This window comes from Ovis aries, chromosome 1, assembly GCF_016772045.2.
Source record: "Ovis aries strain OAR_USU_Benz2616 breed Rambouillet chromosome 1, ARS-UI_Ramb_v3.0, whole genome shotgun sequence".
Taxonomy (NCBI): Eukaryota; Metazoa; Chordata; class Mammalia; order Artiodactyla; family Bovidae; genus Ovis; species Ovis aries.
This window is the reverse complement of record NC_056054.1, coordinates 192,799,095-192,819,122: the sequence shown is the minus strand read 5'-3', so window position 1 is coordinate 192,819,122 and position 20,028 is coordinate 192,799,095. Positions and strand designations below refer to the sequence as shown.

At 42.6% G+C, this 20,028-nt stretch overlaps 1 protein-coding gene across 1 annotated transcript in view; it reads left to right on the top strand.

Annotated features, from left to right (window-relative positions):
• Window positions 1-20,028, top strand: part of BDH1 (3-hydroxybutyrate dehydrogenase 1) — a 39,750-nt gene that overhangs the window by 2,528 nt on the left and 17,194 nt on the right. Inside the window, exons 2-4 of the mRNA XM_012096650.5 lie at window positions 4,510-4,636; window positions 11,124-11,196; window positions 11,876-11,986. Coding sequence (XP_011952040.2) covers window positions 4,554-4,636; window positions 11,124-11,196; window positions 11,876-11,986 — 267 coding nt within the window. The 5' untranslated portion in view covers window positions 4,510-4,553. The remainder of the gene's footprint in view (window positions 1-4,509; window positions 4,637-11,123; window positions 11,197-11,875; window positions 11,987-20,028) is intronic.

The following is a 20,028-nucleotide window of genomic DNA, read 5'->3' as shown; positions in this document are numbered from 1 at the left end:
CTCTGACTTGAATTTGGTAGGCAAGCCCTGTTCTCCTAGGGATGGAATGGCTGCTTAATCTGGTGGTTGTAATTATGGCCATTTTGACGGCTCTGGTAGCAGTTTTTTGGGGAAGGACAGATGTTTCCTTGACAGATGTGAAGAGCGAGAAGCTCATGTCCTGTTATGATTATGAGTTGTGCAGCGTGGCATTCTCAGAATATCCGGCAAGCTTGTGGCATTCTCAGGATATCAGGCAAGCTTAAGAATTGATGATAGTGTCTGCAGAAAGAACCTGCTTTCAGTGTGTGTTCACCAGTATTGTTTTGGCTGCAACTGATTTTAAGCATGTTTAAATCAACACAAAGAGTAAGGATACCACGTGCCTTACAGAGCTGAAGACGAGGGCAGCCTGGTGTCAGGAGCAGATCTGCCCCCAGGAGGCTCTGTTAGTTTTTTTCTCTCTTCACGTCCATCTCTGTTTCTATCTACATGTGTGCCTGACTTTTCTCTCTTTGCAGATTTGCTTTCTCCATCTCTCACTTTCTGGCTTCAGGCTCAATGTCACATAGCTGCCTATCTGCCTTCTCCAGCTCCAGCAGTCAGGTCACATGTCTGTGCCCCACGAGGCTGATTTGCTTGCTTTCACAGTGCCAGGAAACAGAATAATGGGTTCATCTGGGGTCGGATGTCTCTCCCTGATATAGTCTTCCATGGCCAGAGAGTAGGGGCCGGGGGTGTTCCTCACTGCACAACTGCAGCATCAAAGGCCAAACACTGTATACAGTAGGCAAGTCTGGAAGGACAGGGATCAGGTGAGCAAGATGGACATCCAAAATTTGGCCACTGCAGAGAGTGTGATGTATTTTCTGAGAAGAATTGGCCATTACCCAAGTCTAATCGGGTGACTAGAATCTGTTGGACTAATACAAGTGTCTGTGTTAGGTTTGCCTTTGCTGAACTGAGCTTTAAAGTTAAATCCTTGGCTTTTATTGAAGGTCCCTGTTAAAGGCAGCTTTATAAAAGTCACTTCTGCATTTATGATAAAATGATAGGGAGAACATCATCTATGATATCATTTAGTGTTCCTTCAGCCTTTTGTTTCTGAATAGTTATCTCTCTAAGGAATAATAGGCATCTTTTTAAAATAAGTGCTTTAAAACTTCTCATGTTTCCTTTTTGCTTGACGTCAAGGAAACCCCCATTAACTCTATAGTTAACATGCGTAGCTGAGCTGAGCTGAAATCTTCAGGCAAGATTATACTAAAAGTGATCAGAAGGAAAACAGCCAAAGGATGATAGACACCTGTCTGGTGAGATCTCAAACTCTGATTCCCACAGTGGCCAGGCAGTTAACAGAGGTGATATGGGTAGGCTTAAAATAGTAAGTACAAACTTTTTGTATTGAGTTCAAGCATAACATAGCTGCCTTGTTACATTGCCTTTTAAAACATTAGGCTGGCCAAACAAAATAGCCAAATAGAGTATGTTAGAAACTGGCTGCCGGTTGTCAGACCTTGGAGTCTCACACCACTTACTGACTTTGAGCACCTCAGTGTGGAGTCCTTGCATAGGATGGTTCTTTGCTTAAACCCAACTTGCCCTCCCCTTCCCACTTGTTAGTACCAGGGCCCATCCAGACCTCATGTCTGGAAACTCCCTCAGTTCCAGAACTCTGGGTTCTCTTTTCTGCCTAAGTATTGCTTCCTGGATTCCTGTTTGTTGCTGACGCCCTGCCTTTTCTGAGGATGTCAGTACCGGGAACGTTTGCCACTTGCAGGGGACACCTTGACCCTGAGCACAGGAGGGCAACCAGCTGTGTCTTCTGCAAGATCTTCCTGTCAGAATGTAGCAAGTGAGCCCAGCATCAAGACAAGGATTCAGGCAGGTGTTTTTTTGTTTTTTTGAGACAGTATACTTTCCGGGGGTTACACATGGGTTTTTCATTGACAGTGGAAAGGAGGTACCCTTGAGAGTAGACCTAAGTGTTCTCAGAAAAGTTTCTCCCAGATTCCAGAGCATACTTGAGCATTTTGATTTTACAGCTATATTTTATTTTATAAATTTGGTCCCCTTGGAGCAGCTAACGAATTCAAAGCTAAAGAGATGGTCTCCACCCCCCACAGGGGCTCTGCCTGTCCCCTTGAAGCATCTGCTTCCTACAATCATTTCTGTTTCCAAACCAAAAGGCAAGTGAGTGGCATCTCAAGTTTGAGAAGCTAGTATTTACAGAGGCTAAAGCCCAGCACAAGACACTAAGATGACAAACCACCCTGAAGAGTGTGCAGCAATTTCACTGCCTGTAGCACTGTATTTGGAGTGAAAATAGCAACATATTTAAGAAATGTAAAAGTACAGAAGAAAAAAGATCTAAAATTCTAGTATTTTGTATATAAGACTACAGTGTGAGTAGTGCATTATTAAAGGGGCTGAGTTTTTATGCACTTTAAGCTATTTTGATGCCAGCACTTTTAGATGTGGCTGACTTGAAGGAAAATAAAGTTGAAAAGCAGCCCTTTATTTGGAGATGACATTGAGGCATTCTCTGCCACAGGCATTGAGCAGAAGGGATGGAAAGGGCTTGAATTATAAACAACTGGATTTAAAATTACCCAGTGGCAGTGACCTCAGACTCCAGTCCTGGCGGGAGGAGGTGGAGATGTGTGTGCTCAGCCAGCTGCTCAGTACTTGAGGGGGTGGAGGGGTAGCGGCACCCCCTTAAAGAATCTGAGCCCAGCATGGGCCTGTGCCTTCCATGAAGTGCTAGTCTGTGGGTGTATGGGGTGGGGGTGGGCTTCAAGCCCACAGCTCACCCCGACTCAGCAGAGACTCACTGAGTGCCTCCTTCGTGTCGGGTTTCTTCCAGGCACGGGGCGTTCAGTGGTGACCAAGATGGACCAGGTGCCTGGCCTCACTGAGCTTATGAGCTGGAAGGGAGAGATCAAGTAACGAAACAAGAGAATGTTGGATTGAAGAGTGATCTTACGGAGAGCAATCCCTGTGTGTGCTGCATGGGGGGTTGGGGCAGCCTCTCCGAAGTCAGAAGGGTGAGAAGGACCCAGTCATCCAGTGTGAGGAAAGGCAAAGTCCAGGGCCTCAAGGCGAGAAAGAGCTTGGCGTGTGTTCAGGTCAGCGTGGCGGCAGCACAGCGAGTGCCGGGGAGGGCAGGATCGACCAGGAAGGAAGGCAGAGGCACACTCCAGAAGGCGTGGGAAGAAGGGAGGTTTCTAGGCCAGGGAGTCACACAACCTGCCTGGTGTTAGAAAGATCTTTCTGGCTGCAATGCTGTGTGGCAAATAAGGGCAGGAGTGGAAGCAAGAGCCTACTGCACAGTCTGGAAGGATCACACAAGACAAAAAGCCCTATATATTGCTTTCCCAAGGATTAAACAGATGGAACACCTCCACCTGCCTCCTACAGTGAACACTGTGGGGGTTGGCCAGTCAATGAACTTATTTCAGACCTAGAACCAGGTGGCTGGTTATCAGATTAGGGTGGCAGCAAGATGGCAGGGGAGGAGCTGCATCTCAGGCAGAGCCTTGTTAGACTGATAAGGGCAGTCTAACCCAACACAGGCAGGTGTGCCAAGAGACTAGGACAGTTCACCAGGAAAAGAGCAACAGCTCCCCTGAATGTGACTGCCTGGCTCAACTCCCTCCCCACCTCCCTTTCCTTCCCTTAGGCCAGGGAGGGTCACTAGAGGGGAATTAACCAGAACAGGAGGGCAACTAGAGCACACACTGATCAACAATTCATAATGCACAACTAGTCAATGTGCTGAGTAGACTGAAGGCACTAGTGATACATGGTCTTGTTGCAACAAGGTTGACTTAACCTGAAAAGGGAGTGGTAGGGTGGTGGGAGAGACTCTGTGTGTGTGTGTGTGTGTGTGTGTGTGTGTGTGTGTGTGTGTGTGTTTTAATTTAGATTAATTCGAGCATGTCTCATTTTGTAGCTCTAGCCTCCATGCTGTGATGGGTTTTGGATGAATTTAGTTCCAGAGCTGGACCCTGTGTGTGGTGAGGTGGGGAGAGAGGTGGAGAGCTGAATCAAATGATATGTGGCCCCGGGCTGGAGAAACTGCCTGTGGGGTCACATGGACAAATTGAGATGGATGTTTTGCTGGATATGGGGAACACAGGCTAGAGAATGGGACTCATGGAGTTGGGCTCGCTGAGGGCTCAGGTCCGCAAGTGCCCCACTGGTTGCTGCACAGTCTGTTTCGAGGGTTGCTGATCTGGCCCAATCTCCTCATGCGACAAACGGGTGATGATTCATCCAGGGTTGCCCCATGAGTTTGTACACAACCAGAGCCAGACTCCAGGTTTCTAGATGTTTCAGCTATCTGACTCTTTCTATCAGACGAGGCTGTAGCTTGCGAGGGGGGTGGCAGGCAGGGACTGTCTGGTGCTGTAACTGGACCTGGGCAGAACAGAGCCCGATTTGACTTTTACAGCCTGGAAGGAAAATGGCCATTCCTGCCCAAAGCCCTGAAGGCAACAGGCAATGAGGGTGCTTTTTGTGTTTCAGAGCCCACCAGGAGGAGCCTGACCATTCTGCCTTTTGTGGCCACAATGCTGACAGCCCGCCTCTCCAGACCCCTGTCACAGCTCCCAAGGAAAACCCTGAATTTCTCTGATAGAGAAAATGGGACAAGGTAAGAAAATGAAGGGTGGAGGTGGCCCTGACTGCTACACTTTCTGGCTAAAGCAGAGCTCTTCACACATAATAAGGTCTGACTCTCAAAGGTGTCTCTCAGTACCCACCGTCTACCAGCAAAGCACATGCAGTGGTGTCCTTGGAAGACAGAGACCTTCCCGCAGGGCCCACAAGGCATAGAAGAATATTTTTCATCAGATTTTTTTTTTTTAAATTTTGAACTAACTCTACATTTGTACAAAGTTGCAAAAATAGTACAAAAATATTTCGTATCCCCTTTGCCTAACTTCCCCAAATGTTAATGTCTTACAAAACCATAGTACCTTCATTAAAAACCAAGAAATTACCACTGATATCATACTGTTAACTACAGACTTGATTCAGATTTCATCAGATAGCTCACAAATACAGCTTTCCTCAGTCTAGGATACAAACCAGGGTCCCTGCATTTAGTTGTTATGTCCCCTTACTCTTCTCCTGTTGAAAGGTTGCTGCTGCGAGACGTGTGTTATGCCGGGATTCGTGACCTCCAGAGGAGAGGATTTTGATCCAGGGTCAGAGATGAGGCTTGACTACTTGGAGCTTTTTGTGTAGCAAAGTTTTATTAAAGTATAACAGAGATAGGGAAAGCTTCTGACAGACATCAGAAGGGAACAGAAAGAGTGCCCCCTTGCTAGTTTTTAGCAAGGTGTTTTGTGTCTGTTAGAAAGCTATTATCAGGTAAGAGAGACACTTCCACGCCGAGGGAGTTTCACCAGGCCCCTCCCACAGTATGCAGTTGTGAGATAGGATCCAACAAGGTGTGTCATCCCGCGGCCTTGAATCAATTGACATGACTATTGGTTTGTTGAGCCATTATCAGCCCAAGGTTTGAGAAAAGCAAAAAAAAGGTTAGTCTTCGGCAGAACCGGTTTCGACAACAGAGAAGGGAAAAAAGGTCTGCCACTTGCAGTTCTGGCCTTCCCACCTGTTACCCACGCACTTTCGGGGTCAGTTCCTCAGTCCCTGTCATGCATGACCTTGATACCCTGGGAGAAAATGTCTCAGTGTGGGTTGTGTGCTGTCGACATGTTAGGATTCGCCTAGATACCAGTCCTTTTAAAATCTCGCTCGTGAAACCAGTTAACTGAAATGTCACAAGACTTCACTGAATGGTGTGATTTAGAGAAAGCATTGAGTTGGCCAGAAGAAAAATTATTGCAAACTGACTTGTTGCCAGCTTTTCTCTAACCCACTTCCCCATATTCAAATCTATCCACTCAAAGTTGGGGGTTGTATTACACCAGGTGTAATGTATATGTATTACACCTGGGTGCATTATACCAGGTGCTACTGCTCGTACCCAGCTGTCCGTGGCAAATTTGGGTTTTTCTGTAACAGCTTACGACAAATTCAAACAAACTTTTTTGCCAACTAAATACAAATTAAACAAGCAGCTCTTCTTTGAGAGCTTCTGGAAATTGCCTTTTCCAAGAGGATTCCATGTGCTCTGCTACCTCAGTTTCTTCTTTTGCAGCCAGAGCAAGGGAAAAATAATGCCTTTTTCTTTCTTTTATATTTGAGAGGAGTAAAATCAAGTGGCGGGTTAAATTCAGAGTCCCTGCAACTAGAAAATGGATGGTTATTTCCCATGCCAACGTGTGCTCTCTGGCGAAGTAGAAATTTGCCATCGACAGCTGGATGTGAGCAGTAGCGCCTGCTGTAATACACCCATATATATGATATATATGACACACCGGTATAATACAACCCCCACCTTTGAATGGATAGATTTGAATATGGGGAAGTGAGTTAGAGAAAATCTGGGAACAAGTCAGTTTGAAATAATTTTTTTTCTTGCTGTGACTTTTTGTAGCTTTCTAAAATATCAAATAGTGCAAAGGGATGGCAGGGGACAAACACAGTTCTGCCAGGGACACCTTGTCCTTTTTGTACAGCAAATCCAGGGATTATGGAGATAATAGTGATTATTTAGATAAGGTCATTTAATTAGTTTTGGGTGTAGTGACCTTACCATTCTACTCACGTGTGACCAGTGTCCTTACCAGAGGCTGTGTCAGAGAAAGCCAAGTAGGGGCCAGGACTTACATTCTCCCCCTCTAACTCCCCCCCCCCACCCCCATAATAATGCACCCTCCCTGCCTGAGGTGGGGGTGGGGGAGTGTCAGAGGACATCTAATGGAGAAAGAGAATCAGGACTTCCCCCACCTCTCAGCAGTGACCTGTACACCCCCGGCACAATGGGGAGCAGCAATGAGACACTGTACCTCCTCACAGTCAGGCAGGTGTTGGTGGAGACCCAGCGGGGAGCCAGAACGCCCATCCATATCCAGTGGCAACTCTTTCCAATTTATTTTATGAAGCTAGTGTTACCCTGATTCCAAAACCAGACAAAGACCATACAAAACAGAGAACTGCAGACCAATACCCCTCATGAATATAGATGTAAACTTCTTAAAATATTAGCCAATAAAATTAAGCAGTATATTAGAAGAATTGTAAACCATGAAAAAGTAGATTTGTTTCACGGATGCAAAGATGGTTCACACTGAAAATCAATTAATGTAATCCGCCAAATTGAAAATCAAAGAAGAACAATCATATGAATCTATCAATACAGAAAAAACAAAATTTAATACTCATTTGTGATTAAGAACGCTCAGAAAAAATGGCATAGAAGGAAACTTCCTGAACCTGATAAAGAGCATCTATAAAAACCCTTGCAGCTAGCATTGTATTAATATTTTCTGGTGAAAGACTGAATACTTTCTTCCTAAGAAGATGGGCAGCAAGGTAACCGATTCACCATAGTGCAGTAAGGAAGTACAGTAAAGCAAGAAAAGTAAATAGAAGTCATACAGATTGTAAAAGAAGAAATAAAACTGTCCCTAATTTGCAGATTATATGATTGACTGCATAGAAAATCCCGAGGAATCCACAAAGCACTCCCAGAACTAATGAGTGAGTTCAGCAGGACATAGAATATGTGATAACACACACAGATCAGTCTTTTTCTATATCCTAGAAATGAGCTTGTGGGTATAGAAATCTAAAACAATACCATTCATAGTTGCTCAAAAGAATGAGTTACTTAGATATAAATGTAACAAATTATACACTATTTGTACATTGAAAACTATATAATGCTGATGAAAGAAATCAAAGATCTAAATAAATGGAGACCCACACTATGTTTAGAAATTGAAAGGCTCAAGAGAGTAAAGACATTGATTTTCCCCAAACTGATACACAAGTTTGGCATAATTTCTATAAAAATTTCAGTCAGATTTTTATAGATAAAGATAAGATTATTCTAAAACTTATATGAAAAGGCAAAGGAAATAGAATAGTAAAAACCATTTTGAAAAAGAAAAGTAAGGTGGGAGTGCATGGTTCAGTGAAACAGAGAATCCAGAAATAGAGCCACACAGATTTGCTCAACTAGAATTTGATAAAGATCAGTTCAAAGAATTTGTATAATCAGTTCAATGGAGGAAGGATAACATTTTCAAAAAAATGAGACTGGAGCATGGATATTCGCAGGCAGAGGCTTACCAACTCTGACTTAAGTTTCACATTTTATACAAAAGTTAACTCACAGTGGATCATAGGTTTAAATTGTAAAACAAAACTATAAAACTTTTAGAGAAAAATTGGAGAAAATCCTTGGTTTGGGGCATAGGCAAAGAGTTCTGAAACTTGACACCAAACATTTGGTCCTTAAAAGGAAAAATTAAATAATCAGAGTCATCACAATGAAACACCATTTCTCTACATAAGATCCTGTTAAGAAGATGAAAAGACAAGTTATGAGCTAGGAGAAAATATTTGCATATTACCTATGCAACAAAGGACTAGCATCTAGAACATATAATGAACTTTCGAAACTCCATAGTAAAATAACAATCCAATAAGAATATGTACAAAAGACATGAAGAGACATTCTATCGAAAGGGATATACTGATGGCAAATAAGCACATGAAGAGATGCTCAACATCATTAGCCCTTCAGTTCAGTTCAGTGCAGTCGCTCAGTCGTGTCCGACTCTTTGTGACCCCATGAATCGCAGCACGCCAGGCCTCCCTGTCCATCACCATCTCCCGGAGTTCACTCAGACTCACGTCCATCGAGTCAGTGATGCCATCCAGCCATCTCATCCAATGTCGTCCCCTTCTCCTCCTGCCCTCAGTCCCTCCCAGCATCAGAGTGTTTTCCAGTGAGTCAACTCTCTGCATGAGATGGCCAAAGTACTGGAGTTTCAGCTTTAGCATCAGTCTTTCCAAAGAACACCAGGGCTGATCTCCTTCAGAACGGACTACTTGGATCTCCTTGCAGTCCAAGGGACTCTCAAGAGTCTTCTCCAACACCACAGTTCAAAAGCATCAATTCTTCGGCGCTCAGCCCTCCTCACAGTCCAACTCTCACATCCATACATGACCACTGGAAAAACCATAGCCTTGACTAGACGGACCTTAGTCGGCAAAGTAATGTCTCTGCTTTTGAATATGCTATCTAGGTTGGTCATAACTGTTCTTCCAAGGAGTAAGTGTCTTTTAATTTCAGGGCTGCTGTCACCATCTGCAGTGATTTTGGAGCCCCCCAAAATAAAGTCTGACACTGTTTCCACTTTTTCCCCATCTATTTCCCATGAAGTGATGGGACCAGATGCCATGATCTTCATTTTCTGAATGTTGAGCTTTAAGCCAACTTTTTCACTCTCCTTTTTTACTTTCATCAGGAGGCTTTTTAGTTCCTCTTCACTTTCTGCCATAAGGGTGGTGTCATCTGCATACCTGAGGTTATTGATATTTCTTCTGGCAATCTTGATTCCAGCTTGTGCTTCTTCCAGCCCAGCGTTTCTCATGATGTACTCTGCGTACAAGTTAAATAAGCAGGGTGACAATATACAGCCTTGACGTACTCCTTTTTCTATTTGGAACCAGTCTGTTGTTCCATGTCCAGTTCTAACTGCTGCTTCCTGACCCACATATAGGTTTCTCAAGAGGCAGGTCAGGTGGTCTGGTATTCCCATCTCTTTCAGAATTTTCCACAGTTGATTGTGATCCACACAGTCAAAGGCTTTGTCATTAGCCCTTAGAGAAATACAAATTAAGACCACAATGGATATCTTTACACAGGTACCAGCACGGTTAAAATGAAAAATAGTGATACTGCTAAATGCTGGTGAGGATAGAGAAACTGGAGGATAGAGGATAGAGAAACTAGATCACTCATACATTACTGCTGGGAACATGGAATGCTATAGCCATTCTGGAAAACATTTTGAAAGTCTGTTAAAAAACTAAACATGCAACTACCGTATGACCCAGCAATTGCTCTGCTTGGCATTTATCCAAGAGAAAAACAAATTCACACAAAAGCCTATACAGGAATGTTCCTAGAAACTGATTTGTAATAGTCCTAAAAACTGGAAGCAACCCAGATGACCTTGGTCCGTGGAATACAATTTAGCAATAAAAAAGAGCAAATTATTGAAACGTGGCAATCCGATGGATCTCTAGAGAATTATATTGGGTGAAAATAACCAACCCCAAGAATGTTAATGCTGTATGATTCCATTCTTGAAATGACAGAATTATAGAGGTGCAGAACAGATGAACCGATTAGTAGTTAGGTGTTGAAATGTGTGGCTTTAAAAAAATAATGCAAGGGATCCTTGTGATGGAACTGTTCTGTATTTTCACTGCATATGTCAATGTCCTGGCTATGATACCATACTAGAGTTGTGCAAAATGCTACCAGTAGGGGTAATTGGGTAAAGGGTACAGGACATCTCTCTGTATTATTTCTTAACTTTATGTGAATCTAAAATTATTTCAAAATAAAAAACTATGAGGAAGCCACATAAAATCTAAGGATTAAGACACTGAATTTGTACAAGGCTTTATTAACAAAGGTCTATTGATGGAAGGCTCTCTCTACACAGTAGCAAAAATGGCCACTAGGACTGCTAGCCCACTTTCTCCCAGGCTAATAACCCTGGAGGAAACAGGCCCTCCTCCTCACTGGTACCAGCAGGTAGTCCTGAGGGGTTTGGGATGGGAATAGTGGAGTGCTCACTGATGCCTGAGGGTCTGCTGAGTTGCTTCTGTTCTAGAACAAGGGCTTCCCTCATAGCTCAGTTGGTAAAGAATCTGCCTGCAGTGCAGGAGACCTTGGTTCGATTCCTGGATCGGGAAGATCCCCTGGAGAAGAGCCACTCCAGTATTCTTCGGCTTCCCTTGTGGCTCAGTTGGTAAAGAATCCACCTGCAATGTGGGAGACCTGGGTTTGATCCCTGGGTTGGGAAGATCCCCTGGAGAAGGGAAAGGCTACCCATTCCAGTATTCTGGCCTGGAGAATTCCCTGGACTATACAGTCCATGGGGGTCACAAAGAGTCGGACACAACTGAGCAACTTACACTTTCAGAACAAGGTCTGGTGTGACCACAGCCTCTCGTCATGGCTTTCTTTCCTCTTTCAGAGGCTCGCTGCTGTTTTACTCTGCGCCCTTTGTCCCTGCTGGCCATCGGACTTACGCTGCTTCAGTGGACCCGGTAAGTGGCAGCTTGGCTACCTGGGAACCAGCCAGGTGGTCAGAGGCCTCCTTCTGGGCTCCCAGGCTCTAAGACACCCTCAGAGCAAGGGCTTCCATGCTTCCAGGGCACTCAGAGCCATCTCTTACTTGCTGAACAACCCCCAACCCCATCAAATGAAGTTAGGGGTTAAGAGTTCAGACTCTAAAATCTCTCAGACCCAGTTTCAGTTCCAGCTTTATCACTAATGATGTTGGGTATTTAAAAATGTCTGTTTCCTCACTTGAAACAGGATGTAATAATCACATTTAGTGTATGGAGATATTGTGAGATTTAAAATAATGCATGCACAGTGCCTTGCATGATAAGTACTCAATACTTGATGAGGAAGATGTCAGTGATGATGGAGATGGTGATGATGGTGAATGTAGATGAGGAAACTGAGGCCCAGAAGGGAGGTGACTTTCTCAAGCAACAACACTAGTTGGTAACAGAGTCTGGGTTAGAACCTGTCTCTTAATTCTGAGTCCAGGCATTTCTACTACACCATGGTGCTTCTCCAAACAGAAAAAACAGGTGGGGGGGACCAGGCCTGGCCCACTCAGGAAGCCCTAATTAATTGTTGCTGCCCAGAGGAGGCCTGGTCATTCAGCCCCCGCGATCCTGGATTCCTAACGTGGAGTCTGACCTTTTGAAACAGGTTGGCAGCAAAGCTGTCCTGATCACGGGCTGTGACTCGGGATTTGGGTTCTCCTTGGCCAAACATCTGCATTCAGAAGGCTTCCTTGTGTTTGCTGGCTGTTTAATGAAGGTAAGAAATGAGTCATTTTCATCATCATTGTTATTTTTTGTAGGGTTTTAAAATTGCAGTCAAATACACATAGCATAACATTTACCATCTTAACCATTTTTAAATGTATAGTTTAGTGGTAATAAATATGTTCACATTATCGTGCAATCATCACCTCCATCATCCTCATAACACTTTTCATCTTGTGAAACCGAAAGTGTATACCTAATATAAACATTAACTATCATTTTCCCCTCCCCTCCAGCCCTTAGTAGTCACTATTACAGTTTCAGTCTTTGTGGATTTGACTGAGTACCTCATATGAGTCGACTCATGCAATATTTGCATTTTCGTGACTGGCTTATGTCACTTGGCATAGTGTCCCCAAAGTTCACCCATGCTATAGCATATTACGGAATTTCCTTTTTAAGGGTGGGTAATGTTCCATTGTATGTATGTATATTTTGCTTGTCTGTCCATCTGTTGATGGATACTTAGGTTTTTTCCACATTTTGGCTATTGTAAATAATGCTGCTAATGAACATGGGTGTACAGATATCTCAAGATCCTGCTTTCAATTCTTTGGGGGTATATACCCACAAGTAGAATTACTACATCATATGTAAAGCAAAATGGCTGTCTGGGGAGGCCTTACAGATAGCTGTGAAAAGAAGAGAAGTGGAAAGCAAAGGAGAAAAGGAAAGATATAAGCATCCGAATGCAGAGTTCCAAAGAATAGCAAGGAGAGATAAGAAAGCCTTCCTCAGCGATCAATGCAAAGAAATAGAGGAAAACAACAAAATGGGAAAGACTAGAGAGATCTCTTCAAGAAAATTAGAGATACCAAGGGAACATTTCAGGCAAAGATGGGCACAATAAAGGACACAAATGGTATGGACCTAACAGAAGCAGAAGATATTAAGAAGAGGTGGCAAGAATACAGAGAAGAACTGTACAAAATGACCTTCATGACCCAGATAATCACTACGGTGTGATCATTCACCTAGAGCCAGACATCCTAGAATGTGAAGTCAAGAGGGCCTTAGAAAGCATCACTACGAGCAAAGCTAGTGGAGGTGATGGAATTCCAGTGGAGCTATTTCAAATCCTGAAAGATGATGCTGTGAAAGTGCTGCACTCAATATGCCAGCAAATTTGGAAAACTCAGCAGTGGCCACAGGACTGGATAAGGTCAATTTTCATTCCAGTCCCAAAGAAAGGCAATGCCCAAGAATGCTCAAACTACCACACAGTTGCACTCATCTCACACGCTAGTAAAGTAATGCTCAAAATTCTGCAAGCCAGGCTTCAGCAGTATGTGAACCGTGAACTTCCAGATGTTCAAGCTGGTTTTAGAAAAGGCAGAGGAAGCAGAGATCAAATTGCCAACATCCGCTGGATCATGGAAAAAGCAAGGGAGTTCCAGAAAAACATCTATTTCTGCTTTATTGACTATGCCAAAGCCTTTGACTGTGTGGATCACAAGAAACTGTGGAAAATTCTGAAAGAGATGGGAATACAGACCACCTGACCTGCCTCTTGAGAAACCTATATGCAGGTCAGGAAGCAGCAGTTAGAACTGGACATGGAACAACAGACTGGTTCCAAATAGAAAAAGGAGTACGTCAAGGCTGTATATTGTCACCCTGCTTACTTAACTTGTATGCAGAGTACATCATGAGAAACGCTGGGCCGTAAGAAGCACAAGCTGGAATCAAGATTGCCAGAAGAAATATCAATAACCTCAGGTATGCAGATGACACCACCCTTATGGCAGAAAGTGAAGAGGAACTCAAAAGCCTCCTGATGAAAGTGAAAGAGGAGAGTGAAAAAGTTGGCTTAAAGCTCAACATTCAGAAAACGAAGATCATGGCATCTGGTCCCATCACTTCATGGGAAATAGATGGGGAAACAGTGGAAACAGTGTCAGACTTTATTTTTTGGGGCTCCAAAATCACTGCAGATGGTGACAGCAGCCCTGAAATTAAAAGACACTTACTCCTTAGAAGGAAAGTTATGACCAACCTAGACAGCATATTGAAAAGAAGAGACATTACCTTGCCGACTAAGGTCCGTCTAGTCAAGGCTATGGTTTTCCCAGTGGTCATGTATGGATGTGAGAGTTGGACTGTGAGGAGGGCTGAGCACCGAAGAATTGATGCTTTTGAACTGTGGTGTTGGAGAAGACTCTTGAGAATCCCTTGGACTGCAAGGAGATCCAACCAGTCCATCCTAAAGGAGATCAGTCCTGGGTGTTCATTGGAAGGACTGATGCTAAAGCTGAAACTCCAGTACTTTGGCCACCTCATGCGAAGAGTTGACTCATTGGAAAAGACCCTGATGCTGGGAGAGATGGAGGGCAGGAGGAGAAGGGGACGACAGAGGATGAGATGGCTGGATGGCATCACTGACTCAATGGACATGAGTTTGGGTGAACTCTGGGAGTTGATGATGGACAGGGAGGCCTGGCGTGCTGCGGTTCATGGCGTCACAAAGAGTCGGACACGACTGAGCGACTGAACTGAACTGAACTGAAAGGGTATGAGGTGATACCTCATCATAGTTTTGATTTGCATTTCCCTCACAATTTTTGATGTTGAGCATCTTTTGATGTGCTTATTGGCCATTCATACATCTTCCTTGGAGAAATGTCTATTGAATTCCTTTTTTAATGGAATGTTTTTGTTGTTTTCTTAAGAGTTCTCTATATATTCTGGATATTAAGTCTTTAGCAGATATGTGATTTGTAAATATTTTCTCCCACTCTGTGGGTTGCCTTTTTATTCTGTGGATACTATCTTTTGATATACAAAATTTTAAAGTTTTTATGAAGTCCAATTTACCTATTTTAAATTCTGTTACCTGCATATTTGGTGTTGTATCCAAGAAATCGTTGCCAGATTCAGTGTCATGAAGTTTTGCCCTATGCTTTCTTCTGAGAGTTTTATTGTTTTGGGTCTTACGTACGTGTAGGTTTTTGATCCATTTCGAATTAATTTTTGTGTATGGTACTAGGTAAGGGTCCAATTTCATTCTTTTACATGTGGATATCTGGTTTTCCCAGCACCATTTGTTGAAAAGACTGTCCTTTCCCCTTTGAGTGGTTAAGGCACCCTTGTCAAAAATCATTTGACTATATGTATTAGGGTTTATTTATGGGCTCTCTATTTTATTCCATTGACCCGTATGTCTATCTTTATGCCAATACTAGGCTATTTTGTAGCTTTGTAGTAAGTTTCAAAATCAGTGAGTCTAAGTCCTCCAGTTTTGTTTGCTTTTTTGAGATTGTTTTGGCTATTCGGAATCCCTTGGGATTCCCTTTGAATTTTAGGATGGGTTTTTCTATTTCTGTAAAAAATAAAATCATTAAGATTTTGCTAAGTATTCGATTAGATCTTAGATTGCTTTGAGTAGTAGACGTTTGAACAGTATTAAGTCATCTGATTCATGAACCCAGGATGTGTTTCCGTTTATTCTATTATCTTTCATTTCGTTCATTATGTTTTGTAGTTTTCATAGTGCAAATCTTTCACCTTCTTGGTTAATTTAATTCCCAAATATTGTATTCTTTTTTGATGCTATTGTCAATGGAGTTGTTTTTGTAATCTCCTTTTTAGGTCATTCATTGTTTATGTATAGAAATGCACCTGATTTTTGTGTGTTGACTTGTGTCCTGCTACTTCGTTGAATTTATTTTTGAGTTCCAACAGGGTGATATTTTTATGGAATCTTTAGGGTTTTCTACATGTAAGATCATATCATCTGCAAGCAGATAGTTTTATTTCTTCCTTTCCAATTAGGATATCTTGCATTTCTTTTCTTGCCTAATCGCTACAACTTCCAGTAATGTAGAATAATATTCAGTAATATTCAGTTATATTGAATAGAAGTGGTTAGATTGGCCAAAATCGGCTGCAGTTTACCATCCACGCATTCTCCTGGAAGTTGCAAGCCTTAACAGACTCTAGAGTCTAACAGACAAGTTACATCAGACAGATTCTGCAAGTGCACTCTCTAGGTGAAGAGACTTTCCTGGTGCTTCCTACTCTGCCATCTTCCCAGAATCTTACATCAAGCTCTGTGTTTAATATCAGTACTGCCCAGAACCTGGGCCAGTGTTTGTGGTTGGTTTTAATTGCTTTGCCAACAACTGGCTCATCTGTTGCTTAAAGCAGCTGAGAGCTCTTCCATTCTCTTCAGCGTCCCTTATTCTTCATAGCTTCATTCATTCATTCGTCAAATGCTAATGATGTTAGATGCTCTGTCCCCAAGGAGCATTGTCCAGTGATGGGACAGTATGCACAGACACAGCTCGAAGAATTAGAGTGGAGAGTGTTCTCAGTGTTGTGCAAAGAATGCTTAATGAGAATACATAGAAGGAAGGGGGGCTTCCCAGGTGGCACTAGTGGTTAAGAACCTGCCTGCCCATGTAGGCAACAGAGGATATGCAAGGAAAGGATGAATTCTGGCATGACAGAAGGGGTGACATTCGTTCTGGGCCATGGAGAATGAATAACTGTCATAAATGGAGACTTGAGAGGAATGACCAGTCAGACAGACAGAAGGAATAACCTAACCATATGCTTGGAAGCATGAGGCTCCACTGGGACTCATAAAGTAGAATTTAGGGGGCATGAAAGGAAGCACTGGGACATGCAGTTGCACAAGTAATTAGGAGACCATCGTGCAACCATTGCCACCATCCATTTTTAGAACATTTCCAACTTTCAAAAATTTCCCCCTTGATTATTTACACACCTACCCACTCTTCCCTCTAGTCTTAGGTAGCCACTGATTTCTGTCTCTTTAAATTTGCCCTTCTGGACTGTTCAAATAAACAGAATCATACAATAAATAGTCTTTTGTGCCAGGTTTATTTTACTTAGCATACTGTGTTTGAGAGTCATCGAGTTGTAGACTGAATCAGTAGTTCATTCCTTTTTACTACTGATTAGTATCTTAGTGTATGAATATGCTGCATTAAGGGCTTCCTGACGGCTCAGCAGGTAAGGAATCTGCCTGCAGTGCAGGAGACACAGGAGACGCAGGTTCAACCCCTGGGTTGGGAAGATCCTCTAGAGAATGAAATGGCAACTCACTCTGGTATTCTTGCCTGGAAAACACAATGGACAGAGAAGCCTGGCGGGCCACAGTCCAAAGGGTCGCAAAGAATCAGACACAGCTAAACATGCAGGCCCAGCATATGCTAAATTTAAAAGTTTACTAATTGATAAATATTTGGATAAAAGTGTTTGGACTTTTGGCCTTTATGAATAATGTTGCTGTGAATATTCACGTACATGTCTCCATGTAGATGTATTTTTACCTGAATCCTTTTAGTGGAATTTGGACACCAACATACCAGGGTTTCCCTGGTGGCTCAGAGGTTAAAGCGTCTGCCCACAATGCGGGAGACCTGGGTTCGATCCCTGGGTCGGGAAAATCCCCTGGAGAAGGAAATGGCAACCCACTCCAGTATTCTTGCCTGGAGAATCCCATGGACGGAGGAGCCTGGTAGGCTACAGTCCACAGGGTTGCAAAGAGTTGGACACGACTGAGCGACTTCACATCTGAGTATTAGATGTGATCGTTGTTAATGGGGCTTTGCTTCTCCTTGATCGCCTCAGTGGCCAACGCTAGAATGTGTATATAATCATACATGCATTTATATATTCATATACTGTATCTATCTCCTATATACATTACCTATAAATATTAGACACACACACACACACATAATTCATAAGGTTGTCCTGGCTTATTCCAGTTTATCACAGTAGCATTCTTCCTGCTTCCCTCGTTCCATTTTTCTTTTTTCTTTTCCTGCAGTTAGAATGCTGACTCCCAACTATGTGGATATATATTAACTAATTTAGTTAATCCTACAATACATACACAAATGCTTCAGAATTGCTACATTCATACACTACAAACAGCAAACCTACTAAGTTGTTGTGTCTGTTTGTATACTGTGAGAAGCAGGTGCCAAAACAGGATTAGATATATTAAGAAATTGATTTAGGAAATGCCTGTAATGGCTAAAGGGAACGGAGGAGGAAGAGTCAAGGAAGTCCTTTAGACTGCAATGCAGGTCTTTGAAAAGATATTTGAAGGGAGAGGATTAGGTAGGCAGAGCTCAGACTGCAGAACAGTCTGAGAGTCTCAGCTGGGACGATGGGGAGTCCCCAGGCAAAGGTTATTTGTCGGAGGAGACCTGTCTCGGGCAGGAGTGGCCCAGTAGCTTCCTGTCCTGCTTGGTCATTGGCTGGGAGCAGGCTAGGCACACGTGGCCACGGCCGTGGCATTCCTGCCAAGGTAGGCGTGAAGGTGCAGCAGCACGGGACCTTCTCTTAGCTGCTCCCGCAGCAGGTTATCCTGCGGTGACTCCGGTCACCACAGTGTAGCCTAAGAGTTCTTTAAATGTGTTTTAATCTGTTGATCAAATGTATACAAAGTACCGTGTTTAAAAAGTTATACAAAGGTTATATAAAAGTTGTAAAAAATGTATACAAAGTACCATGTTTAAAAGTTACTTGGATTAATTAATATTATTATTAAATTGGAGTAGGAAATGGCAATCCACTCCAGTATTCTTGCCTGGAAAATCCCACAAAGAAGCCTGCCGGACTGCAGTTCATAGGGTCACAAAGAGTCAGACGCGACTGAGAGACTGAGCATATATACACACATTATTATATTATTTATTTGAAAAATAGTTTGACTCATTTGTTTGTATTTTGTTCCTCCCTATTCTTCTTGATTTATTTAGTTTTAGAAGATGCAGACATTAACAAGGATCTAAAGCTAAAATTATATAAAAAGGTAAACTCAAAGTGATGTTACTCCACCACCACCTATTTTTTCTACTCTATTCTTTCATTTCTACCTTCCTAAACATTTGCATACTGTATGCACTCTTTTTTACCTAAAAAACTTACTGATATATCTTGGAAACCACCCCATGTGAGTTCACAGAGATCTTTTCCACATTTTTTAAACAGCATCGCAGTACTCTCCATTGTGTGAGTGGACCACAGTGTACTCCAACAGGTTCCTATATATTTATTAGCATATAGGTTTTTTCCAATATTTTGCAATTATCAATAATGTGATAATGAAGAACTTTGTGAATAGGTATTTTTTTTCACATATTGTTGGAAGTTTATCTTTAGGGTAAATTCCTAGGAGTGAGGTGACTCTTCAGTCTAAGGGTTAATGAAATACGTCATCATTTAAAAAGATATCCCCCAATTTCCTATCACTGGGGTTGTGTAATTTTACATTCCCACAGCAATGTATGAAAATACCTGTTTCTACATACTTTCACCAGTAAGAGTATGCTTTCAACTTTTGATTTTTGCCAGTCTGGCAAATGAGAAATGTATCTCAGGGTAGTTGTAATTTGTATTTCTTTTACTGTGCGAGCTTCTCTTGCTGGTCTTGAAAGTCATGAGCCCTGAGTTGCACTTATGGCACCGCGCTCTCTCTCTATTGTCCAGAGCTTAGTCACATGGCCTGCCTGGCTGCTAGGGAGGCTGGTAAATGTAGTCGTTATTCTGAAACAATATGTACCCTGCTTTAAGTCAGGGGTTTTACTGCTATAGACGAAGGGAAGAATGGGTGTTAAGAACAACTCACTGTCTCTGTTCAGTGGGTGAAACATTTTTCCTCATTTTGAAGGCAGTAGGAACCCTGGGAAGGAGTTTTTTTCACTAGGTTTAATATCTATAAAACAATATCCATGCAATGTGAAAAAGTTCAATAACATAGCAAGTACGGGTAAGCATTGTCATGATTTGAACATATTTCCAGATCAGAGAAGAGTTTGTCCTTTCAACATTTATTTCTCTTGAGTTTTGAAAGTAGTACATATTCATAATAGACTCAAACAATATAGAAGCGTGTGATATAAAAAGTAAAGCCTTTCCTTTCAGCTGTCGTGCCCTGCCCATGTGGGCCTGGGCGTGCGTGCTTAGTCGCGTCCAACTCTGTGCAGCCCCATGGCAACTGCAGTCCATCTGTGCCCTTTATTTCTCGCTTTTGTTATTACAAACAAAGCCACA